The sequence below is a fragment of the Hyla sarda genome, chromosome 9 (assembly GCF_029499605.1).
Source record: "Hyla sarda isolate aHylSar1 chromosome 9, aHylSar1.hap1, whole genome shotgun sequence".
Lineage (NCBI taxonomy): Eukaryota > Metazoa > Chordata > Amphibia > Anura > Hylidae > Hyla > Hyla sarda.
The window spans coordinates 21,220,066-21,247,161 of record NC_079197.1 but is presented as its reverse complement, the minus strand read 5'-3'; the positions used below and the strand labels follow the sequence as shown (position 1 = coordinate 21,247,161).

The 27,096-nt window shown below is 43.7% G+C and overlaps 1 protein-coding gene across 2 annotated transcripts; it reads right to left on the bottom strand.

Annotated features, from left to right (window-relative positions):
- Window positions 1-3,473: 3,473 nt before the first annotated feature.
- On the bottom strand, window positions 3,474-26,902 carry LOC130290666 (ras-related protein Rab-7a-like). 2 transcript variants are annotated; one of them, XM_056538601.1, is made up of 6 exons: window positions 26,765-26,902; window positions 15,566-15,637; window positions 14,089-14,215; window positions 11,577-11,795; window positions 6,348-6,473; window positions 3,474-3,932 (listed from the first exon to the last, which is right to left on the bottom strand). In XM_056538601.1, exons 2-6 carry the CDS (start codon window positions 15,610-15,612, stop codon window positions 3,843-3,845), a joined length of 609 nt encoding a protein of 202 aa, XP_056394576.1. In that variant the 5' UTR covers window positions 15,613-15,637; window positions 26,765-26,902; the 3' UTR covers window positions 3,474-3,842. The 2 variants fall into 2 exon arrangements, with proteins under 2 accessions (XP_056394576.1, XP_056394575.1); XM_056538600.1 differs by lacking the exon at window positions 26,765-26,902 and adding an exon at window positions 16,286-16,378 and having other exon boundaries at window positions 3,481-3,932.
- Window positions 26,903-27,096: the final 194 nt, after the last annotated feature.

Here is a 27,096-nt window from a genome sequence, read left to right as displayed (position 1 = left end):
AACAAAAATAATATAAACCTACAAGCTGTGTTTTCTGAACGGTTCTAAGATTAGGGGAGGCGCAGTCCCAGGGCTCAAGTCTTGCAGGAACTCATGGGAACGGAGTTCCTGCACTTTTTCCACAGCAGGAACTCAGTTCCCATTAGCTGGAGTCCTGCAGGACCAGCCCTTAAAAGGGTACTCCACCCCTAGACATCTTATCCCCTATCCAAAGTATAGGGGATAAGATGTCTGATCTCGGCTGTGGCACCCCAGACATCCGGTGCATGGAGCGAGCTTCGCTCCGTGCTGAATGACTGGTGATGCGGGGCAGAGGCTTTTGACATCACAGTAATGCCCCCTCAATGTAAGTCTATGGGAGGGGGCATGACGACCGTCACGCCCCCTCCCATAGACTTACATTGAGGGGTCGTGACGTCACGAGCCTCCGGCGCTGCACCCAATGCTCTAAACGAACGCCGGGTGCAGCAGGGTGAACGTGGGGTCCCCAGCGGCAGGACCCCCGGGATCAGACATCTTATCCCCTTTGGATAAGGTATAAGATGTCTAGTACCCCTTTAAGTGGAAATCTTGGGTGAGTTCCCACACTTTTTTTTTTCCCAGAACTTGACACCTGCGCAGTCCCATGGCAAAAGTGTCAATCATACGGCTGGTAGAAGAGGCAGATAATAGGATTCATAACATCTGTATGGCCCTGATCAAAAGTTTACATACCCTTAAATGTTTAGTCTTGTTACACACAGGTTAAAATGACGATGGGATACTTGACGGCTGGGTTATGCACCCTAAACTCAATACAAAAGGGTTATAGTGTGTGTCAACTGGATTAAAAATGAGAACTTATCCCAATCGGCACCGCCTTTTAGGAGATTCAAGAAGTACTCTGGTCCAATGGTAATATGCTAATGCTGTCCTTTGCGCAATAGAGGTGGGAGATGGTATACAGAGTTTCCATGCCTCTGTCACCTTTACTCTCATATGCCCACCTTATAAATATTCATGGGGACCTTTTCGCGATGGTGGGTGGAAGCCAGCGGACAGAGACCTATAGTAAAATAAAATATCCCCCACTGTGACGGCTAGTACATAGCCATCATGCCTCCTCCCATTGACGTGAATGGAGGAGGCGTGGTGGCTGGCATCGCCAGTCATCGGAGTTCGCTCTGTGCAAGGAATGACGGGTACCACAGTGGCGGGACCCCCCGCAATTAGAAATCTTATCCCCTATCCTTTGGATAGTGGATGTTTTCAGCGGAGTACCCCTTTAAGTACAACCAGCCCAATAGATGTGGCTGAAGTATAGTATGAGACCAGTAGTAAGCGCCAGCATGGGGGGGGGGGGGGGGGGTTGGGCGGCATACTGTTCTGTTGGGAGAGAGGTGTGATCTGTCATATTGTAACCAATTACAGTGGTCCCCCGACATACGATCGTTTAACATACGATGGCCTCTCAGAGGCCATGGTATGTTGAAGGCAGCATCAACATAAGATGCTTCTGTGTGTCGGGGCCATCGCAAAAATGGCTATCCGGCAGCACAGACTGCTTCAGCTGCCACGGGATAGCCATTTTATGTGCCCCACTCAATGATACTTACATGTCCCTACCGCTCCGGCCCGTCAGTTTGCTGCTTCTCTGACAGGCCGAAGCATCGGGGACATGTGAGTATCATTGAGCATCTGTCTGTATGTGCCTCCATGTATGTGTTCCCTCAACATACGATTGTTTCAACATATGATGGTTCGCCTGGAACCAATTACCATCGTATGTTGAGGGACCACTGTATTATTTTCAAAGACTTTTAGTCCTTTCTGTTGTCCTTTACTGTTTTTTAGACCGTGGTGAAGGGTAACAGTGGTTCATGGCGTGGACCATTCTACACAAAAGCTGTGCATTGGACTATCCAGCACAACAATGACTCCAAGCACAAAGCCAAGTTGACCCTCCAGTGGTTACAGCAGCAAAAGGTGAAGATCACAGCGCAAAAAAGGAGCCCTCATAAATCGTATATAGGAGGGAAAAAAAAGAAGAGGCCAATTATAAGCATACAAATTTTTGCACAAAAAGTTGGAATTTTTTTAAAGTAATAAAAAAATTGCACAAAACCTATATAATTAGGGTATTATTGTAATTGTATGGACCTACAGAATAAAGATAAAAGGGGGAGATTTTATCAAAACCTGTCCAGAGGAAAAGTTGCTGAGTTGCCCATAGCAACCAATCCGATTGCTTCAGAGGCCTTTTCAGAAATGAAAGAAGAGATCTGATTGGTTGCTATGGGCAACTCAGCAATTTTTCCTCTGGACAGGTTTTGATAAATCTCCCCCAAGGTGTCAATATTACCAAAAACTGCACTGTATAGAACCAACAGCCACCAAAAGCTGCCAAGTGGCTTTTCATTTTTCTTCAATTTTTGTTTTTTGCTGAAATGATTACAAAGTACTATTGGTTGCATAAAAAACAAGCCCTCATATGGGACTGTAGCTGGAAAATTTAAACAGGATTATTAGAAGGTGAGGAGGAAAAAATGAAAGTGCACAATGAAACATTCCTGCGTTCTCAAGGGGTTAAAGCGATGTTTAAATATTTAAAGTGGTACTCCACTGCCCCAGCGCTCGGAACATTTTGTTCCAAACCCTGGGTGTGGGCTGCGGGGGGGGGGGGGGGGGTTGTGACATCAAGGCCACACCTATTGTGATGTCACTTAACACCCCCTCCCTCAATGCAAGTCTATGGGAGGGGGCGTGGCAGCCGCCACGCCCCCTCCCATACACTTGCATTGAGGGAGGGGGGGGGGTGTTGCGTGACGACCCCCACAGCCCGCACCCAGCATGCTCTACAGCTGGGAGGGGCACTTTAACACGTTGAAGTAAGACAAACCCTTTATAAAATGTAAACCTTTAAGTAAAAGATGAGATAGTGTTTTTTAAATCTTTTTTTTTTTGGGGGGGGGGGGGGTTAAAGGGGTTATCCAGGAAAATATATATATTTGATATATATCAACTGGCTCCAGAAAGTTAAATAGATTTATAAAATACTTATATTTTTTTTATAGAAGTCCTTTCAGTACTTATGAGCTGCTGAAGTTGAGTTGTTCTTTTCTGTCTAAGTGCTCTCTGATGACACGTGTCTCGGGAACCGCCCAGTTTAGAAGCAAATCCCCATAGCAAACCTCTTCTACTCTGTGCAGTTCCCGAGACAAGCAGAGATGTCAGCAGAGAGCCCTGTTGTCAGACAGAAAACCACTCAACTTCAGCAGCTGATAATTATTGAAAGGATTAAGATTTTTTAATAGGAGGAATTTACAAATCAGTTTAACTTTCTGGAGCCAGTTGATATAAAAAAAAAAATAAAAAAAAATTATTGGAATACCCCTTTAAGCCGGACTTTAAAAGAGGTATTTATGTAGAGGATGCATTCTATAATTCTACCTCAATTTAGGCTGTGAAAACTTTTATACTGCGGCGTGCGAACAAGGTTTTCTAAAAAATAATTCACCTATATTGTAGTGTTCTCTTCTGGCTTTTTGGTGCAGAGGTCAAAGAAAGCTTCATCCCGACTTCAATACTTGGCATTGTATCAGGAACGTTTAATAAACAATTTGTAAAATATTAAATTAAGGAGGGCGGATTCGGGCATAAAGAAATAAGTTATTTGTCCAATAGGTTGTAGAACACAAAGCGCATTCCATACATTGCTTGACCCCGCATTGTAGGTGAAAGGCTTCTCTATTGTTATCCAGAGGTCAGAGTGCGCGCTCCCTGTGAACCGGCCTGATATAGTCCCTTGTGCTTCATACAGGAGACTAAATCAAGTCCTGGAGTCCAGTAGAGTAGGTCGGAAATTAACATTCACACTTCTTTTTGTGCTTTTTGTCCTGTTTTTCCAATAGATTCACAGATTCGCTGTTGGCCGTCTGTCCCGGTAGGTTATGCTGTAAAAGAATGTGTCAAAAATAATGTGAAAAACAAAAACAAACCCATAATACAGCCTGTGTACAGAGTTGGTTTACAGAAGGGGCCTCTGTCGTGAAGTAGCTACGGTTAAAGGAGAACTCTACTCCTAAATATCCAAAGGATAGGGGCTAAAGATGTCTGATCGGAGGGAGGTTCCGGCCGCTGGGACCCCAGCTATCCGTGGGCCGGCACTGCGGATGTACCGGACACAAAAGCTTGGGTCTCGTGATGTCACCCCACGCCCCCTTCATTTATGTCTAGGGGAGGGAGCATGATGGCTGTGTACTATCAGTCATGCCCCCTCCCATAGACATGAATGGAGGAGGCGTGAAAGCAGTGGTCGTCTGCCGGCTGGCATCAAGTTACAGGGTGCCGCGCCGGGGATCCCAGCTACCGGACCCCCGCAATCAGACATCTTATATCCTATCCAAAGATGTTTAGGGTTGGAGTACCCCTTTCAAGGCTCTGGACACCTCTGACATTGTGATTACCTTGAGTTAATGAAGTTGCAGTAAGCAGCGGCCTGGTGCAGTATTCATTCAGTTTAGGTTATGTTCACACAAAAGAACTGACAAGAAATTTACTTCTGCCTTAAATGCAAGTTCCATTGACTTTAATGGTCTTTCTGTCACTCTGTTCACACTAAGGGATTTCCGGACAAAACTCCAACACAGAATTTTTTTCTTCTGGCAGAATCCACAGGTGAAAGGCCATTAAAGTCAATAGGACTTAATTTTTTCTGACAAAATGAGTTTGGAGCGGAATGGACGCAAAATTTCCAAGTGGATCCAACCCCAAAGTGGCTGAACTTTCTCCACAATATTTTCTATTACTACTTCTGATTTCCTTTTCAAATTCCATGGAGTTTTTGCATCAATTCCACGCCAAGATGAAGATTGTCAGATTTCCTGACCAGAAAGATTTTTCGTCAATTCCTCAGTGTGAACATATCCTAAAAATACATACATACAGCCTTTAAAAAATGTTTTTAAAAAAAAAGTAATAATAATAATAAAAAGAAATATAATAATAATAAATAATAATAATAATAATAATAATAATAATAATTAATAATAATGTGATAAGGGGGAAAAAAAACAAGAACCTACATTTACCTAGCTCCTGTCCCTTGTAGCACCTGTTCGTCTCCAGCCGGTCACCCACTCATCTCTATTCCGAGATTTTTTCAAGCTGGATACCCCTTTAAGACCCCCTTGTTGACAAACACTATGACCCTGATTTACTAAGAGTAGAGAGTGTGCGGGCTTTGTTTCCTATTGTGACACTGTGGCAAGGGAAGGGCGTTTTTCCCTAGCTAACCCTGGAGAAACCTCCACCTGTGGCCTAACTAATGAGGTAGCAGAAAAGGGAAGTGTGTTTATATGGAAATAGAATAGGGTGTGCTCTCCCCAGGAGACAGCAAGGTGGCTGTAGGGGGGAAGCAGGGGTCCTGGTGAGGAACACACAGCCCGAGCTGTGAGTGGCCCCATGTGTGGATGAGACACACAGCAAGAGGTTGCAAACGCTGTGTGAACAGGGAGTAGAAGGTTGCAGGAGGCATAAGTTTAACTGGCCGGGAAAAGCCCACCTGTTGTCAGGGCACGCTGGATTGTTTCGTGACTAGACTGTCTAGGGTTTTGTTTGTCCCTGTCTTATGTTTTTTATTTATCATGCAACCTGTCTAATAAAGCTGGCGAGGAGCCAGACTTGCATAAAGTACTGCTGTTTGCCTGCTGATTGAAGTGGAAACGTGTCCTGTGGCTTTGTCAAGGACGATCCCAGAGCTATCCCCAGGGAGAAATCCTTACACTATGTTTTGCACTTTTCCCTAATATATATCACTAGGAAAAAGTGCAAAACATAGGGAAACATTAGAAAATATATAATATCTACACACATATATACCCCACAGCTCAGAGCAGGTATGTATAATATATACACATACACACCTACCCTGAGCTGTTGGGCTTTCCTCAGTTCAAATCCACCACATTTTCTGTGGAAACATGAATATGTTGGGATTTTGTGTGGAATATGCAAATATGTTGGGATTTTTTGAAAATGTCAGGGACACACCCCCTTTCGGTGACCAAGCCCCTTATCACAGCCCCTTGTGTGTTTTCTAAAGTAAAATGGAGAGTTTGTTGGGTTTATGAATTCTGGCGCAAATTCTGGGACAGAAAAAATTTGTGGTTCAATGGGACAGTTTGGCGCACAACCTGACAAAACAGGTCAAAGTTTACAATAGTAAATCAGGGCCTATATCTGCATTCCCCAACCTACGGCTCTCCAGCTGTTCCTATACAACAATTTCATTCTTTGCCCTGACTGCCCCCTCCCCAAGGTGTAGCTAGATATTCAAAACAACGCTTTCTGTTATTTTTAGTACGTACATTTTTCAAGGCAAGTTTGATTGCTCCCAGGAACGCCTCCTCTATGTTTGTGGCTTCTTTGGCACTGGTTTCATAGTACTCAGCATTACATGCTTTACACCAATCCTGTGCCTGACGTGGAGATACCTATTAAAAAGAAAAGAAAAATTATAATTATAAAAAGTCATTTAACAGCTGTAAATCTCAAGTTTTACTGAGGCATGCTGAGTGCATTTACAGTGGGGATCAAAAGTTTGGGCCCCCAGGTAAAAATTTGTATTAAATGTGCATAAAGAAGCCAAGGAAAGATGGAAAAAAAATCTCCAAAAGGCATCAAATTACAGATTAGTCATTCTTATAATATGTCAACAAAAGTTAGATTTTATTTCCATCATTTACACTTTCAAAATAACAGAAAACCAAAAAAAATGGCGTCTGCAAAAGTTTGGGCACCCTGCAGAGTTAATATCTTGTACTGACCCCTTTGGCAAGTATCACAACTTGTAAACGCTTTTTGTAGCCAGCCAAGAGTGTTTCAATTCTTGTTTGAGGTATCTTTGCCCATTCTTCCTTACAAAAGTCTTCCAGTTCTTTGAGATTTCTGGGCTGTCTGTCACGCACTGCTCTTTTAAGTTCTATCCATAGATTTTCAATTATGTTGAAGTCAGGAGATTGTGAAGGCCATGGCAAAACCTTCAGTTTACACCTCTTGATGTAATCCCCCGTGGATTTTGAAGTGTGTTTAGGATCATTATCCATTTGTAGAAGCCATCCTCTCTTTAACTTCAGCTTTTTCACAGATGGCATCAAGTTAGCATCCAAAATTTGCTGAAATTTTATTGAACCCATTTTTCCTTCTACTCGTGAGATGTTCCCTGTGCCACTGGCTGCAATACAACCCCAAAGCATGATTGATCCACCCCCATGCTTAACAGTTGGACAGAGGTTCTTTTCATTAAATTCTGTTCCCCTTTTTGCTCATTCCGGCCAAAAAGTTCAATTTTAACCTCAGCAGTCCACAGAACTTGTTTCCAAAATGCATCAGGCTTGTCTATATGTTCATTTGCAAAGTTCAAACGCTGATTTGAATACGTAGAAGAGGTTTTCTTCTGATGACTCTTCCATGAAGACCATATTTGTACAAGTATCTCTTTATAGTGGAATAGTGTACCAAAACTCCAGTGTCTGCCAGATCTTTCTGGAGGGATTGTGCAGTCAAACGTGGGTTTTGAATTGTTTTTCTCACAATCCTGTGAGCTGTTCTGTCTGATATTTTTCTTGGTCTTCCAGATCTTGATTTAACTTCCATTGTTCCTGATGACTGCCATTTCTTAATTACATTCCGAACAGAGGATATTGACATCTGAAAAATTTTGCTATCTTCTTATAGCCTTCTCCAGCTTTGTGAGCGTCAACTATTTTCAGTTTCAGATTTCTAGACAATTGCTTAGAAGAACCCATGGTGCTGATTGTTGGAGCAAGGTCAGATGAGTCTGGGCATTTAAAACCTTTGAGATTGACATCACCTGGTCTTCCCAGATGAAGATTGAGAACAATCCATGACACTGGAAGATCTCAGTTTTGCAAAGGGTGCAGTGCATGCCATAAATTCTGCAGGGTGCCCAAACTTTTTCAGACGCCATTTTTTTTTTCTGTTATTTTGAAAATGTAAATGATGGAAATAAAATCTAACTTTTGTTGACATATTATAATAATGTCTAATCTGTAATTTGATGCCTTTTGGAGATTTTTCCATCTTTCCTTGGCTTCTTTATGCACATTAATACAATTTTTACCTGGGGGGCCCAAACTTTTGATCCCCACTGTAGAAACCACCGGTGGGATCTATTACTGATTGGACCATGTGCCAGTCTTACCCCAGTGCGGCATGCATTATGTGAATGAACAGGAGGCACTTCTTAAAAGGGGTACTCCGGCGAAAAACTATTTTTTTTAAATCAACTGGTGCCACAAAGTTAAACAGATTTGTAAATGACTTCTATTTAAAAATCTTAATTCTTTCAGTACTTATCAGCTTCTGTACGCTCCAGAGGAAGTTGTATTTCTTTCTGGAGTTCTTTTCAGTCTGACCACAGTGCTCTCTGCTGACACCTCTGTCCATGTCATGAATTGGAGATGTTTGCTATGGGGATTTGCTCCTTCTCTGGACAGTTCCTGATATGGACAGAGGTGGCAGCAGAGAGCACTATGGTCAGACAGAAAAGAACTACACAACTTCCTATGGAGCTGATAAGTACTGGAAGGATTAAGATTTTTAAATAGAAGTAATTTACAAATCTGTTGTATTGTAATCTGTTGATTAAAAAAAAAAAAAAAATTGTTTTCCACTGGAGTACCCCTTTAATGATCAATGTAATGCGTGGGTTTAAATAGAGCCTTTTAGGATGCGACTTTTGTTTACGGACACTAATTAAAAACTTAATCTGTGGCACATTCGGGAAATAGTGGCACATGGGTCTTCTTCCCAAATGCCATCTGGCATGGTGTGATACATTATCCTTCACTGTTTACACTGAAAACACATGCATTGCCTCATGTACAGAATGTTTTTCCCAACCAGGGTGCCTCCAGCTGTTGCAAAACTACAACTCCCAGCATGCCCGGACAGCCGAAGGCTGTACGGGTATGCTGGGAGTTGTAGTTTTGCAAGTGTCTGATCACAGGTGGTCTCCAGAATGGGGCCAGTCTTTCCCTGTTGAGCACTAGGGCACCTTCCAAGACATCGTAGTCTTGGCAGCTGAGCCGGGACATCACTGCCGCCGATGATTGGTGGACTGCCAGTGTTGAGACTAGTACGTATTAAAAGGGGGATTTCAGTGAAAAACTATTTTTTTTTTCTTATCAACTGGCTCCAGCAAGTTAAACAGATTTGTAAATTAAATTGTAATCCTATCAGTACTTAACAGCTGCTGAAGTTGAGTTGTTCTTTTCTGTCTGACCACAGTGCTCTCTGCTGACACCACAGTCTGTCTCAGGAACTGTCCAAAGCAGGAGAGGTTTGCTATGGGGATTTGCTCCTACTCTGGACAGTTCCTGAGACAGCCAGAGGTGTCAGCAGAGAGCAATGTTGTCGTCAGACAGAAAAGGACAACTCAACTTCAGCAGCTGGTAAGTACTGGTAGGATTAAGATTTTTATTTTTTTTAATAGAAGTAATTTACAAAATCTGTTTAACTTTCTGGAGCCAGTTGATATGAAAAAAAAAAAAACACTGGAATACCCTTTTAAAGGTGGGGCTGAAGCACTCAAAGGGGAGAGACGACACCTGTTCCAAGATAGCAGGGGGTCTCAGCGTCTAGACACTTATCCCCTATCCTGTGCATAGGGAATATGTTTTTAATAACCAGATAACCCCCTAATATACATACTTCATACCAAAAACTGGGGGTTGTCCAATTTAGAAAACATTTTTCATACAAAGTATTAGGGAATTATGAGTTAATGTGAGGAAGAGGAAGAGGAGGAGGAGGAGGAGGAGGAGGAGGAGGAAAAAAGGGGTTTCTGTCCCTGGAGTTCCCTCCCGCATTAGGGAACGTTCACACAACGGAATTCCCGTGGAATTCCGCAGTGTGAACTTAACATTAGTGTGAATGGTTCTCCGCGAGACCCGTTCACACTGAGGAATTTCAGTGGTGGACAATTCCGCCGCAGAAATTGTTCCGCACAAAGAAAGGACACGTTCATTCTTTGAGCGGATTCCGTGAGCACTGCATAGCCGTCAATGGTGACGGCTCAGTGCCCCACGGCCCGAGCGCCGAAGTATTTTCTGCAGCGGCCGCCAGACGTAATCTCCGCTTGATTAATTCAGCGAGCGGAGATTCCACAGTGTGAACGCACCCTTACACAGACAATGAATTCATGAGGACAAACACTGTGTAATACCTAATTTCCCCTGTGGTGGCGCTGCAGTGGAATTGAATACTTACTGCCAGGTTTCCCTACAGATCCCAGCTGACCACGTGAGGTCCCTGCACTGGGACACTTTGGACAGTCCCTACAATACACACCAGCTCATAGCTGGCGTAGATTTCAGTCTGTGGCTCAAGGACAGTCAAAGACGGCACAAAAATAGGTGCATCTTGCTCCAGTTCCCTATCCCATAAAGAGGCTATCCAAGAATAGAAAAACAGCGCCACACCTGTCCTCAGGTTGTGTGTGGTCTTTCAGCTCAGTTCTATTAAAGTGAACGGAGCCAAGTTGCAATACCCCACACAACCTGAGGACAGGTGTGGTGCTATTTTATATTTAAAGAAATTAGCTCTGATTTTCGATTCCCATCTTGGTACATAGTGGCAATGAAGTGGGCTCCCAGTGTTCTTAATCATTTCAGACATCTGGATAGGTTTGGTTCCCGATATCTGTTTATGTACCCAGTGTATATCTGCCACGTAACCGTTCTGCAATTTTAATGCAAACAGTGATGACTAGTATGGAAAGTTGCCAGTGGAGCGTCTCATGATACAGGTGCAGTAGTCACACAAGACAAGTGTAAAGAGACCTTGTCTGTTGTAGGAACAGAGGTGGGTTAACATAGGTGGCTCTATCCTGCCAGCTGGCAAAAAAACTAAAGTGACTGCTGTTCTGTCTGCTACATACTTCCACTCCTGGCATTGGTTCCTTTGTTAAATGGGCACGGACAGATTCAAAAACTTTTTTATATGTTGTGAATCTTGGCAAAACATTAAACTTTCTAATATACATCATAAAATAATGTTAACTCCTTTTTATAAAAATCGTGGCTTATAAAAAAAAAAAAAAAAAAAAAAGACCACTAGGGGTCCCCATACCATCCAGAACATAATCCTGTCCGGCTGCAGCATCATCTTTGTCCCAGCTGAAGCACAGGCTGGGACACAGTCCAGGAAGTGAGGGCGGGACTAGCGCTCCTCTGTGCTCACTCCTGTCCTATCAGACTGCAGCATGAAACCAGAGAGGAGGGGGTTACAGAGCAGCCTGCAGTGATTGGATGAAGAGGCCGAGCACAGCACAGCAGGCTCAGGGAGGAAGATAAATAATACTGTGAGGACACGACCCCTTCTAAGCACAGGATCACAAACCAAGTGAGCAACAAGTATTTGTGAGAGAACTATAGGTGCTAGACACATACAAATTATATGTACATGATCTGGATTAGGTACTGGGTAACATAAAACTTATATTGTGGGATATGACAGCTACTCTTTAAAATATGCATCAAAATGACAAAAGTGAAGGCACCTGTTATACTGACCTGACGTTCCTCTAGGTCAGCCTTGTTTGCAATGACCACAAAAGGAAACTCTTCTGGAGACGGAGGGTCGGCTTGTACCAGGAATTCCTTATGCCAGGTATCCAGAGCATTGAGAGAGTTTGGGGACGTAACATCAAAAACTAGCAAGCAACAGTCCGTACCCCTGTACAGAGCAGCACCCAAGGACTGGAACCGTTCCGTGCCTGCTGTATCCCAGATCTACAAGAGTTAAAGTTAAAAAAACTTTATTATGCCATTACTAACATTTGTTACATCTGTTTTGCATAGTTTTTTCACATGCCCTACTTGATGAGGACGTATCAGAAAGGGAGTGTCCCTCCGGGCCTTGGCTTGAATCTTCCCTGAAAAGGACCTGCGTGTCCTTCGTTTGCTCCTTAAAGGGGTACTCCGGTGGAAAAAATAAAATAAAAATCAACTGGTAAAAGAAAGAAACAGATTTGTAAATTACTTCTATATAAAAAAAAATCTTAATCCTTCCAGTACTTAGCTGCTGTATGCTTCACAGGAAGTTAAGTAGTTCTTTCCAGTCTCACCACAGTGCTCTCTGCTGACACCTCTGTCCATGTCGGGAACTGTCCAGAGCAGGAGAGGTTTACTATGGGGATTTGCTTCTACTCTGGACAGTTCCAGACATGGACAAAGGTGTCAGCAGAGAGCACTGTGGACAGACAGAACAACTCAACCTCCTCTGTAGTATACAGCAGCTAATAAGTACTGGACGGATTAAGATTTTTAAATAGAAGTAATTTACAAATATGTTTAACTTTCTGGGACAGGTTGATATGAATTTTTTTCAGTTGCTATGTAATTTTGCTAGTCTAGGTAAAGCAGTGTTTCCCAACCAGGGTGCCTCCAGCTGTTGCAAAACTAGCTGAGAAAAAAATGGCTAAAGCAGTGTTTTCTAACCAGGGTGCCTCCAGCTGTTTCAAAACTACAACTCCCAGCATGCCCGGACAGCTGCTGCTATGTAATATTGCTAGTCTAGATAAAGCAGTGTTTGCCAACCAGGGTGCCTCCAGCTGTTTCAAAACTACAACTCCCAGCATGCCCGGACAGCTGCTGCTATGTAATATTGCTAGTCTAGATAAAGCAGTGTTTGCCAACCAGGGTGCCTCCAGCTGTTGCAAAACTACAACTCCCATTATGCTCAGACAGCTGCTGCTATTTAATATTGCTAGTCTAGGTAAAGCAGCATTTGCGAAACCAGGGTGCCTCCAGCTGTTGCAAAACTAGCTGAGAAATGCTGGCTAAAGCAGTGTTTTCTAACCAGGGTGCCTCCAGCTGTTGCAAAACTACAACTTCCAGCATGCCCAGACAGCTGCTGCTATGTAATATTGCTAGTCTAGATAAAGCAGTGTTTTCCAACCAGGGTGCCTCCAGCTGTTGCAAAACTACAACTCCCATTATGCTCAGACAGCTGCTGCTATTTAATATTGCTAGTCTAGGTAAAGCAGCATTTGCGAAACCAGGGTGCCTCCAGCTGTTGCAAAACTAGCTGAGAAATGCTGGCTAAAGCAGTGTTTTCTAACCAGGGTGCCTCCAGCTGTTGCAAAACTACAACTTCCAGCATGCCCAGACAGCTGCTGCTATGTAATATTGCTAGTCTAGATAAAGCAGTGTTTTCCAACCAGGGTGCCTCCAACTGTTGCAAAACTACAACTCCCATCATGCCCGGACAGCTGCTGCTATGTAATATTGCCTCCAGCTGTTGAAAAACTAGGCAAGAAAAGCCTGCTAAAGCAGTGTTTTCCAAACAGGATGCCTCCAGCTATTGCAAAACTACAACTCCCATCATGCTCAGAAAGCTGCTGCTATGTAATATTGCTAGTCTGGGTAAAGCAGAGTTTGCAAAACCAGGGTGCCTCCAGCTGTTGCAAAACTAGCTGAGAAAAGCTGGCTAAGGGAACATTCACACGGGCGGATTTTTTTTGCGGGTTTCCAGCTGCGTATTTGAAAGTGGGCGGGCTCTTCTCGGCTGTCTGCAGCAGATTTTCCGCAGCGGAATTTACACTGCGGAAAATCCGCCACAGTCCCTACTGACTTCAATGGGGCGTAGATTCCGCCGCGGAAAGTCTGCTGCGGACAGCCGAGAAGAGCCCGCCCACTTTTAAATATGCAGCGTGAAACCCGCAAAAAAATCCGCCCGTGTGAGAGTGTACCCTAAAGCAGTTTTTTGCCAACCAGGGTGCCTCCAGCTATTGCAAAACTACAACTCCCAGCATGCCCGGACAGCCTTTGGCTGTCCGGGCATGCTGGGAGTTGTAGTTTTGCAACAGCTGGAGGCACCTTGGTTGGCAAACACTGAGGTAAAGAGTTGCAGTTCCTTCTTTCTGTGTCTCCTTAGGCTGCACACAATGAGGTAATGAAGAACCAGCCCACCTTATTAGCAGTCATTCGTTAACTAAGGGTCTGAAAACTTTGCGGAATGCTCTGCACATGGATATTTGCAGATATCTGACAGAACAGATAGCAGCAGCGTGACTTGGATTACCTGTACTGTGACCAGCTTTTCATCTACCCGCAGCTCTTTAGTGAAGAAGTCGGCTCCTATGGTCGCTCTGTAGTAGTTGGTGAAGCGATTATTGACAAACTGGTTCATCAGAGCGGATTTCCCCACCCTGCAGCCATACAATGTAGAGAACGCAAATTTATTATCAGCATATACACTATTCCCTACTATAGGTGTCCCTAGAGTATGTTCACACAGTGCAGAAACTCTGCAGATAATTTTTAATTTACATATATATATATATATATATATATACACACATATACACACATATACATATACATATACATATACATATCTATACATATACATATATATATTTTAAATCTTTGCAGATTTGCTCCTTACAGATTTTGGTGCTCATCAGGCTGGGTTCACACATCTGAAGCTTCGGGCGTAAAATTTCCCGTCCGTAACTTCCGAGTGCGGGCCGCGCCGATTGAATCATTTGGCACTGTAGATGATTGATATGTACTAATTTAAATACTAATATAAAATGTCTATTTTCCTAAATTGCTTACTAAGATATTTGCTCATCTAAATTGCTTCCTACTCCCACCTGTTTGCTCCCCCCCCAGAGAAGAAAATCCTGCGCAGAATACAGTATGTGTGAATAGACCATTAAAGGGGTACTCCGGTGGGGGGGAAAAAAAAATGAATAAATTATTAACTGGCTCCAGAAAGTTATACAGATTTGTACATTTCTTCTTCTTCTTCCAGTACTTATCAGCTGCTGTATACTGCCGAGGAAGTTGAGTTGTCCCTTTCTTCTTTTCTTTTTGGAACACAGAGCTCTCTGCTGACATCACGAGCACAGTGCTCTCTGCTGACACCTCTGTCCATTTTACGAACTGTCCGGAGTAGGAGAAAATCCCCATAGCAAACATATGCTGCACTGGACAGTTCCTAAAATGGACAGAGATGTCAGCAGAGAGCACTGTGATCGTGATGTCAGCAAAGAGCACTGTGCTCCAAAAAGAAAAGAATTTCCTCTGTAGTATTCAGCAGCTAATAAGTACTGGAAGGATTAAGATGCTCAGCATGCTCAGACAGCTGCTGCTATGTAATATTGCTAGTCTAGGTAAAGCGGAGTTTGCAAAACCAGGGTGCCTCCAGCTGTTGCAAAACTAGCTGAGAAAAGCTGGCTAAAGCAGTGTTTGCCAACCAGGGTGCCTCCAGCTGTTGCAAAACTACAACTCCCAGCATGCTTGGACAGCCTTCGGCTGTCCGGGCATGCTGGGAGTTGTAGTTTTGAAACAGCTGGAGGCATGCTGGTTGGGAAAAACTGCTTTAGCCAGCTTTCCCAATTTTCAAAAATTTTGGTAAATGTCTAGTTGCTGCATGCAGAATGCTTCAGATATAGAGATTAATATATATATATTATATATATATATATATATATATATATATATATATATATATATATATAATTCCAGCCACTGTATGAGTGTTCACTTACCCTGCATTCCCAATTAACAGCAGCTTTATATGTTGCCTTGAAAACATCCTAGAACAGCTCGTGTGGTTCCACCTGGCAGTAAAGAGAAATAAGCAGTCGGTCATAAAAAAGATTGGTAGAACGTATTGTGTATTTAGGAGGGATTATTAAATAAACATTTCAAAAGGAAAAGTACAGCTCCCATGCAGATGTATGTATCCTTTAGGCCACGTTCACACAGCGGGATGTCCGCCCGGAAAATATACGAGCAGACATTCAGAAGACAGTGGGTGCCGGCAGAACATGGCGGCGCTAGGACCGCTCCATAGACGACAAAGCATTTCCGAGCGGATTCGGAAAAAAATAAATGACATTTACATGGGAATTTCCATGGCAGATGTTTTCGCAGTGTGCACAGTGCAGCTAAATCCCAATGAAGGGTAGGGTCACAAGTATTTTACGCTGTGGATCCGCCGGTGACCCGACCCATAGTGTGCCTCCAGCTGTTGCCCCACCTTGCCCTGCTTGCAGCGGCAATCCACAGCCACACAGGCCACGGCCAAGTCTATGGAAGGGGGCTTGAGGGCTGATAAGTTGTCTATGGGCGGAGTACCCTTTTAAGGGGTTTTTCCATTATGATAAATAGCCCTAACTGATGGATAATGTAACATTTAATATATTTCAAACATACAAGCATTTCTGCTACATACTTATCCCCTATAATGTGCCCTTGGTTCCTACCATCTTACTGCCTCCATTAAGGTGGTCACATATGTTCAGGTCAGTTGTTTTCCCAATTTGCCCTGAATTGTCAGTTAGTCTACACTGCACATGCCAGCAAGTGGGATTATGGGAAAGAGGGAGTAGTCACATGACCACAGTTCAGAGAGGAAATAGGAAGTGACCAGATTGATTGGGGAGAATAGTACAGTGATGTCATTTTACCTACAAAACTCCCTTACAGTTTATACAGGGTACCCATCTCTTTTTTACCAACTTAGTTTAGTGGGAAAAAAAAACTCTTAAAGGGGTACTCCGCTGAAAACATCTTCTCCCCTATGATAGGGGATAAGATGTTAGATCGTGGGGGTCCCGCCATTGGGGCACCCCTGTCATTGGGTGCACAGGCGATGCCAGCCGCCATGCCCCCTCCATTCACCGCTATGGCAGGAGGCGTGACGGCCAGTACATAGACATGAATGGAGGGGGCGTGGCTTGACAGCACGAACGTGGAAGCTGCAAGCTTCCGTGTTACGGATGCCGCCACTGCCAACCCGGAGATCACAGGGGTCTCCAGCGGAGGGACCCCCGCATTCTAACATCCCCAATCCTTTGTATAGGGAATAAGATGTTTAGAGTGGATTACCCCTTTATAGTAGGGTCACACATACTGGCCCTCATTTACTATTGCAAACCCGACATGTTTTTGTCAGGTTGTGTGCCAGATTCTGTCGCATTGCGCCAGAAATTCAGTCTGCGTCAGATTTTGCGCCAGAATTGAAAAAAACCCCGACTAACTCTCCCTTTTGCAAAGAATACCCGAAGGGGCGTGGCCGCAGGGGAAAGGGGTCGTGGTCTCCAAAAAGGGGCGTGTTCCCGACATTTCCACAAAACCCAACATATTTACTAAGGTTTTCACATAAAATGTGGTGGATTTCAGCTGAGGAAAACCCCACAGATCAGAACATGTGTAAAAAAGGAAAGTGTAGGGAAAGTGGAAACTGTAGGGAAACCTTTGAATGTGCGTCATTCAAAGGCCGGTGATGTCGGGGAAAGAGGTATATTGACGCTGCGAACTTTAGATGACAGGTGCTTGTAGCAAAATCCGAATCGCATTTCCCATAGCGTGAAATACGCTGCAGGTACGATAAGTTTGACCCTACCCTAAAGGAATATGTTGTAACTAAAATACAGCAACAACTCGGAAATGAATGACAAGACCTGCAGGGAAAAAAAAAAGTCCTTTAAAGGGGTACTCCACTGCCCTAGTGTTCAGGACATTTTGTTCCGAATGCTGGGTGCGGGCCGAGGGGGTTTTGACGTCACGGCCATGCCCCTCAGGACGTCACGTCACGCCCCCTCAATGCAGGTCTATGGGAGGGGGCGTGGCGATGCCACGCCCCCTCCCATAGACTTGCATTGAGGGGGCGTGGCATGACGACACCCGCACCCAGTGTTCGGAACAAAATGTCCTGAACACTAGGTCAGTGGAGTACCCCTTTAACTAATTGTTCTTATCAAAAAAAAGAAATACACACAAAAAAGGTCAATGCACATGAAAAAATCTGCCATAAATTGGGGGCTTTTTGGAGAGATTTCGTTGTCTATTATACAGAAAGGCTCCAATCACATGATACGGAGCTTTATCCCTGCCTGATGCATCTTCCACGGCTTTAAAGGGGTACTCCCTTGGAAAACATTTTTTTTTTTAAATCAACTGGTGCCAGAAAGTTAAACAGATTTGTAAATCGCTTCTATAAAAAAAATCTTAATCCTTCCTGTACTTTTTAGGGGCTGTAAACTAAAGAGAAATCCAAAAAAAGAAATGCATTTCCTCTGATGTCATGACCACAGTGCTCTCTGCTGTCCATTTTAGGAACTGTCCAGGGCAGGAGAAAATCCCCATAGCAAATATATGCTGCTCTGGACAGTTCCTAAAATAAATGGACAGCAGAGGTCAGCAGAGAGCACTGTGGTCATGACATCAGAGGAAGTGCATTTCTTTTTTGGATTTCTCTTTAGTATACAGCCCCTAAAAAGTACTGGAAGGATTAAGATTTTTTAATAGAAGTGATTTACAAATCTGTTTAACTTTCTGGCACCAGTTGATTTAAAAAAAAATTCCTCGGGAGTACCCCTTTAAACCCCTATTTCAGCCTTTAGCAACCATCTTTTGAGCCAATCTTCGAGCCATGACACATGATAAATATATAATAGCTATGGTTACATACATTTTTCCACATTTCTTAAAAAAAAAAAAAAAAGTAAATAAATAAACTGGCCTGACAATAAAGCTTTGTGCACAGAGTAAAATGATGAGGTGGATGTAAATTATACAGGTCGGTGAAATACCATTCCTTCCTTCCTTCCTTTTAATTGAAGTTACGGGCTGGTTTTTCTGGTTTTACTTGCATTTTCTGCTTTTCTTTCCATAAAAGGTAATGGATCATCACAAGATGGTAAAGAACCTGTGTTTCCAAACCAGCGCGGCTTCAGCTGTTGCAAAACTATAACTCCCAGCATGCCCGAACAGTCATAGTCGATGGCTTACATAGATCAACGTTATGCTATTGCATTGCATTGTACCATGTAATCAGGGCTCTATCGATAAAGCCTGCCGAAGGCAATTGTTTATCCATGGAAGATGCGAAAGCCAATGTAAGGCCCCAGGTCTCCCCAGCAACACCCGGCACCCAGTAATCATATAGTGGTGGGTGTTCGGGGTCTCTAAACACCAGGGATGTCTCACATTTAAATGGGTGCTCCAGTGGAAAACTTTATATTTTTTTTTTTTTTTTTTATCAACTGGTGCCAGAAAGTTAAAACAGATTTGTAAGTTACTTCTATTAAAAAATTTTTAATCCTTCCAGTACTTATTAGCTTCTGAATACTACTGAGGAAATAATTTTCTTTTTGGAACACAGAGCTCTCTGCTGACATCTCGGTCCATAGCAGCAAATGTTTTCTATGGGGATTTTCTCCTACTCTGGACAGTTCCTAAAATGGACAGAGATGTCAGCAGAGAGCACCGTGGTCATGATGTCAGCAGAGAGCTCTGTGTTCCAAAAGGAAAAGAATTTCCTCTGTATTATTCAGCAGCTAATAAGTACTGGAAGGATTAAGATTTTTAATAGAAGTAATTTACAAATCTGTTTAACTTTCTGGCACCAGTTGATAAAAAAAAAAAAAAAAAATATTATATATATAAGTTTTCTAACGGAGTACCCCTTTAAGTAGGATCCAATAGAACAGCAGACGACATTATTGAGTCCAGCTAAAAAAGCATATAGGTTTGGTAAGTGTCTGATTACATTTGGGCCATCAAAGTGAATGGGCCTGCTGCAGTACACCAGGTCAGGGTTTCCCAACCAGCGCACCTCCAGCTGTTGCGAAACTACAACTCCCAGCACGCCCGGAGTTGTAGTTTCGCAACAGCTGGAGGTACGAAACACTGCACCAGGTAAATGTTGGCAATCTACTTTTTTTTAACAGAATACCTATGACGGACTGCACTGACACAGTGTGAACCCTGACAGACTTCTCTCTTTGTTCTGTGGATCGGTAGGGTTCCGGAGGTCGGACCCCCCCCCCCCCCCCCCCCCCCTGATGAGAATGTCATTACTTATGCGGAGATGGGGATATACCCTTTAGTAGTCTTAATTGATAAGAATGCATAAAGAAATGCCACATTCACGCCGTTCCTGTCACATGAGTGTTCTGCATCACAGTGATAGGCATATAATGGGCATGGAAGTATGGAAATTCTCAACTGCATTTTTCGCTGTAAAATGTAATTTGCATCAAATTCCGTGATGTTCCATGTCCTGTACTCAGCACTTGGTATAAATGATGTTTTCCACCTATAGAGGTCTATGGGAAGAAAAATGCCACAATTTCTTGAAGAAAAATATGCCATACCCAAAGCATGCTGCCATTTTGAAAAACTGCCACTGAGCCTAAAAACGCTAAATAGTGTAAAAAAAAATGGTTTCAGATTTCCCTACTGCAGTGTTTTGCAACAGCAGGAAGCACCCTGGTTGGGAAACACTGCCCTATTGACTCCCACCTGACATCTTTTTTGGCACAAAAAAAAAAAAAAAAGTATTTATTTATTTTCTTTTTACAAAAACGCTGTGTCCATCTTCAGCCTGGCTGCGTTCACACGGCCGTCTAGACCCGTCCCGTTCTTCTCCCGTCAAAAATAAAAACGGTCTTTAAAAAAATAATAAAGGATGCAAACGGATGTTATCCGTTTGTAGCCGTTATTGTTCAGTTAATAAACCAAAAAAATATAAATTTTTTTGTTCTGAGCATGCTCAGAAGTAGAAACGGATCACAAAACGAATAAAAAAAATTAAAAATAAAAACGGATGACATTAAAGGGTTACTCCGCTACCCAACGTCTGGAACATTAAGTTCCGAACGCTGTGTGCGGGCTTCCGTGTTTATGCCCGCCCCCTCATGTGATGTCACGTCCCGCCCCCTCAAAGCAAATCTATGGGAGGGGGCGTGACGGCCGTCGCACCCCCTTCCCATAGACTTTCATTGAGGGGGCGGGACGTGACATCACATGACGGGGCGTGACGTCACGAGGGGGCGGGCGTAAACACGGAAGCCCGCACACAGCGTTCGGAACTCAATGTTCCAGACGCTGGGTAGCGGAGTAACCCTTTAAAGGCTCATCCATTTTCCATAGACTTCAATGTTAAATTTACTGTCTTTTTTTTTTTCCTTCCAATTTTTGACGGTAAAAAAAAAAAAAGAAAAAAAAAAGAAAAAGAAAAAAAGCGCAAACGAGTACAAACTGATGTGAAAGGATTGTAAAAAGATCCCATTGACATCAGTGGGATTATTTTACAATTGTTTGTAATCCATTTACAAGCAGCAACAACGGAACCTAAACGAGGGGGGAAAAAACAAAAAACGAGGACAGGCGGCCGTGTGAACGCACCCTAAGTGAAACCGGAGACAAAAACAGCCACACAAGGCGCCTAGTGCATTATCCTCAACATGTAAAATTCTAAACAATACAGGTAGGTATTGTGCTCACCTAGAGCGCAATAGAAATGCGCTTATCACCCCCAAGATTTAAGTACAGGGTTTTGTGATGTTTATCCGGGAGTGCTGCAATGCCGTAGGAACAGGTGCAGGGCTGCCCATGAGAAATGCAGAAAATTAGATAGAAATGTTCCTCTTTTAGGCACTGCTTCTCCCAACAAAGTCTATGAGAAAGTTTTTATTGTGAAACCAATGACGTGTTTCGGGTTGAAAACCCTTCCTCAGATTGGCAATCTGAGGAAGGGTTTTCAACCCGAAACGCGTCTTTGGTTTCACAATAAAAACTTTCCAATGAATACCTGTCTCATCGACTTCGTTGGGAGAAGCAGCGCCTAAAAGAGGGACATTTGTATCTAATTTTCTGCACCCTAAGTGAGGCGAGGTTCACATCAGCGTTCCGAGCTCCATTCGCCGATTCCATTATAATAACAAGTGCAGTCGAATGTTACCTCGGGGCACATTCACACTATAGAATCTGCACCCAGAGAAATTCCAGGCTGTGATTCTAAGGGGTACTGGGGCCGACTACTATATAATTCCACATGGTTTACTGCTGAAAGAATGTTCTTTCTCTCTGCACAGTAATTTCTGCGGTGGAAAGTGCCAACGCTGAAATTCCAAATTGTGCACTATGCTGCGGAATCTTATTGACTTGGAAATTCCGTAGTGTGAATGCGCCCTTACCTACAAGCATTGAGTAGGTTGTACTATACATACTTTTTTTCCCCTGCTGGATCTGATGGAATACAGTGATCCCTCAACTTACAATGTTTCCTTTTCTGGACCATTGTAACTTGAAACCAGACTCAACATACAATACTACGGACAGTCCAGATCTGTGAAACGTGTCACAACTGGAGGAACTGACCAATCAGAATGGGCATTTTACTGGTAAATCACCTGTATTACTGAAGTGCATGCACTGACTGGCTGTCTGGTAGCGCCCCCAACAGTACAGGGAGGAACTACATGTTCTGTACTACTCCTTACCTGTTTCTTTGGACACCAAGTAAGGGTGGCTCCATTTAGGACACTGTGTGTACTGTATAGGACCCTGAAGAAGCTCCTGTCCTCTACATAAACCATTGTTTCCCAACCAGGGTGCCTCCAGCTGTTGCAAAACTACAACTCCCAGCATGCCCGGACAGCCGTTGGCTGTCCGGGCATGCTGGGAGTTGTAGTTTTGCAACAGCTGGAGGCACCCTGGTTGGGAAACACTGACATATACAGTTATTTACAGCTTCCAGCAGGTCTTTCTTATTTTTATATGTAAGGATCTGTTTTATCTATATTAGTTATCTACTTATTTTTGTTATGGGATTGTGTCCTGATATGGGAAGTCTTTGTTAGCGGAGGTATGGCCCAACACTACAAAATGTAGGATCATGTAATCTGTGTCACCAGGTCATACTTAGGCTCTGGATAACAGGCTGCACATTCTTCTGCCTGGGCCAGTAAGCAATACAAGAATTTCTTTGTTATATATACACACACACACAATAATGTAGAGAAAGAAAGATATATATATATCTCATTTACTATCGTTGAACTAGGATTGTGCATAGACCAGGAGAAAAACAGGTGCAGACATTCTGCAAACTTGACTAACCAGCGGCCGTTGGGACCGCTCGGAAATGCGCATCCCTCTCATAAACGGTAATGCATTTCCTTGCGGAATCCACAAAAACATCAAACGCGTTCAATATTTTTGCAGACACCGAAATCAGGATTTCCGTGTCATATACATCCTGCGCAGAAATTCTGCCGTGTGTACAGTGCAGCAGAAGCCCATTAAAATCAATAGGACTCTGCTGCTGTGGAATTCCGCACAGAAATTCTGCTGTGTGTACCCAGCCTAAAGGCATTGTGCACACTGCAGAGCCACGTGGATGGAGCCTTAGGGCCTATTCACACGGCAGATTTTCCACATGCGGAATTCCGCCTCAAATTAAAGCCCAATAGACTTCTATGGGATTCCGCACTCCCATTCACACATGCAGATTCTGCACAGATTCCACCCCAGTTCCACACAAAATCTGCACAAGCAAGAAACCACCCAAATGAATGCGTTAGCGGAATTGGTGCGGATATGCAGAAATTCTGCCGTGTAAATAGACCCTAAGGGTACATTCACACGCGCGGATTTTTTAGCGGGTTTTCCGCTGCGTATTTGAAAGTGGGCGGGCTCTTCTCGGTTGTCCACAGCCGATTTTCAGTGGCGGAATGTACACTGCGGAAAATTCCGCCACGGAAAATCTGCTGCGGACAGCCGAGAAGAGCCTGCCCACTTTCAGATACGCAGCGGAAAACCCGCTAAAAAACCCTAAGGGTATGGTCACACGTGCAGATTTCCACAGCGTATATTGCTGCGGATCCGTCACTGATGGACCTCCTATATGATGCCTTTATATGTTCCTGCTCGGAGCGGTAATACACCGCTACGAGCAGACACACTGCGATGTGCACACACTGCGATGTGCGAGTCGCCGCCCGCATGCGCAGTATACTCGCACATCGCGGCAGCTCTCGGTCTAGCTCATTGAGCAGGGGAAGCGGGCGCGACGTGTGTTAGTACACCGCGCATGTGCGGCGACTCCCAAATCGCTTCAGTGTGTCTGCTCGGAGCGGCGTATTGCCACTCCGAGCAGACAGATTTAAGGGCACCATACAGAGGTCCTTCAGCGGTGGATCTGCAGCGTAAAACGCGCTGTAAATCCGCACGTGTGAACGTACCCTAAGGCTAGGTTCACACTGTGGAATCTCCAGATGGAAAATTTCTGCCCGGAGATTCCGAGTGCGGCCAGCGCCGACTGAATCAGTCGGCACTAGGACTGCGCGGACACTGCAGTCCCCAATAGACTGCAATGTGTTCCGCGAGTATTTCCGCCTGAAGAATGAGCAACGCCATTCTTTAGGCGGAAATTTTAAAGCGGATTCCAAAATTCCGAAGTGTGAATTTGGGAACGGAAAACCCATTCACTAGGCTCGTGCATTTTAGCAAGCAGAATTTCTGCCTGCAATTTCAAAGCGGAATTGCAGGCAGAAATTCTGTAGTTTGAACCTAGCCTTAGATTATGTTCACACAGACATTCCACTGCAGCAGAGTCCTATTGATTTCAATGGGATTCTGCTACACTGTGCACACGACGGAATTACCGTGGCGGATGTTTCTACTGCGGAAATTCTAATTTTGGTGTCGGCAGAAAGAATAGACAAGTCTATTCTTTCTGAGGAGTACACAAGAAAATGCATTGCTGTCGACGAGACGGCGCATTTCTGTGCAGTTTTATAATTTTCTAATTTTTTTTATTTGTTTTTTTAAAGTGCAGAATATCCGCCAGTATTTACAGGCGGAAATTCTGCACATTGTACGCCGGTGTGAACATGGCCTTATTCAAACTGATCTTAGTGACCTACACACATCTAGTGTCCATGCTAAATGCTATCCTCAGCTGTAGCTTATTGTACATATGCCCCCAGGACATGGCAAACGAATACAAGGGGTTCCTATATGGACTCAGTCTTTAACCTACAATTGTATAAATAAATAAAAAATAAAGACTTTCAAAGAACCGCCAGCCAAGCCAACCATTATGGAAAGCTATTAATATACATTAGAGATGAGCGAACTTACAGTAAATTCGATTCGTCACGAACTTCTCGGCTCGGCAGTTGATGACTTTTCCTGCATAAATTAGTTCAGCTTTCAGGTGCTCCGGTGGGCTGGAAAAGGTGGATACAGTCCTAGGAGACTCTTTCCTAGGACTGTATCCACCTTTTCTAGCCCACCTGAGCACCGGAAAGCTGAACTCATTTATGCAGGATAAGTCATCAACTGCCGAGCCGAGAAGTTCGTGACGAATCGAATTTACTGTAAGTTCGCTCATCTCTAATATACATGTATATCAATGATCACTACAGAAGAGGTAATGGAATTCTCAGCTCACCCTCCAGGGCCCCAGGCGCACGGACTGTGCGAGGCAGCACTACTGTAGCAAAACAAGAAACTGGATGTCCAGCGCCAAGATTCGTGCAAAACGGATTCTTTAATGCTTAAAAAGCCATAACAGGGGTCAATGTGACGCGTTTCAGATGCGTTAGCACCCTTAATCGTACACCCTTGTACGATTAAGGGTGCTAACGCATCTGAAACGCGTCACATTGACCCCTGTTATGGCTTTTTAAGCATTAAAGAATCCGTTTTGCACGAATCTTGGCGCTGGACATCCAGTTTCTTATCAATGATCACTGTACAATGTTACATCTTTCCTAAACTTTTGTTGCAGGGAAAAGTAAGAAAGCTACGTTCCAGTCAGCAATTTGCTACTGTGATCATCTATTTTATAAGGATCTGTTATAATAAGAATAAATTAATTAATTAATAAATAATAATAAAAAAAAAAAAAATATGTATATATGTAAAAAAAATTAAAAAATGTTCTTTTTATGGATATCCCTGTTAAAGGGTACGTTCACACGGGCGGATTATTTTGCGGGTTTCCCGCTGCATATTTTAAAGTGGGCGGGGTCTTCTCGGCTGTCCGCAGCAGAATCTAAACTGCGGAAAATCCGCCGCAAGCCCCATTGAAGTCAGTAGAGACTGTGGCGGATTTTCCACAGCGTAAATTCCGCCGCGGAAAATCTGCTGCGGGCAGCCGAGAAGAGCCCGCCCACTTTCAAATAAGCAGCGGGAAACCCGCAAAAAAAAAAAAAATCCGCCAGTGTGAACGCACCCTAAAAGTAATTTTTAAAGACACAGTAAAGTAAAATATTATGCACATTATAAAGTAAATAAGTGCCTAGAGATGAGCGAACTTACAGTAAACTCGATTCGTCACGAACTTCTCGGCTCGGCAGTTGACGACTTATCCTGCGTAAATTAGTTCAGCCTTCAGGTGCTCCGGTGGGATGGAAAAGGTGGATACATTCCTAGGAAAGAGTCTCCTAGGACTGTATCCACCTTTTCCAGCCCACCGGAGCACCTGAAAGCTGAACTCATTTATGCAGGAAAAGTCATCAACTGCCGAGCCGAGAAGTTCGTGACGAATCGAATTTACTGTAAGTTCGCTCATCTCTATAAGTGCCCTTACGCATCACCTACGGCAGTCGTTTCCAAACTGTGGACTCCCGCTTTTGCAAAACTACAACTCCCAGCATGCCCGGACAGCCGTTGGCTGTCCGGGCATGCTGGGAGTTGTAGTTTTGCACCAGCCGGAGGTCTACAGTTTGGAAATCGCTGACCTAGAAGAGTATCATCCTATAAAAAGATAACACGTGGTTACATCCTCTTTGACGCCCGAGGTTACTTTGTATCCATTGATTGTGATCAGGACAACAAGTAACCAAACAAGTCTGCAAAAAAAACCAGGGAATAAAAGATTTTACCAGCATGAAATACAAGCTACACAGGGCGGCAGGGGCTTCATGCATCTCAGTACATACCTGGCGCTTGGATCCCAAAAATTTTGAAAACCTTAAAAAGTGACTGTAGTAGAAAGGATCCAGGACTCACATTCACTAAGTTCCTGGTTCTCCAGCAATTGCAAGGAGGAGGAGGAGGAGGAGGAGAAGAACTGGATGTGGGGAGGTGTCTTTAACCTAAAGTGCATCAAAAAAAAAAAAAAAAAAAACATTAACACATTTACTGCCAAAGGCAAACCAGCAGGCGCTGCGGGGATAGTACAGAATAAAAACCTGCTAGTCCGGTGTTTCGGTTTCTCGGCTGCATTCACAACACGTTTGGGACATACGGCAGAGAATTTGAAAACCGGTTG

Bases quoted from the DNA above. Each gene is read 5' to 3' on its own strand.
- LOC130290666 (XM_056538600.1), bottom strand. The intron at 6,474-11,576 runs GTCAGTATAACA...TCTTTTTAATAG, and splicing joins CTGACCTAGAGGAACGTCAG to GTATCTCCACGTCAGGCACA. The intron at 3,933-6,347 runs GTACGTACTAAA...ATTCTTTTACAG, and splicing joins TCAAACTTGCCTTGAAAAAT to CATAACCTACCGGGACAGAC.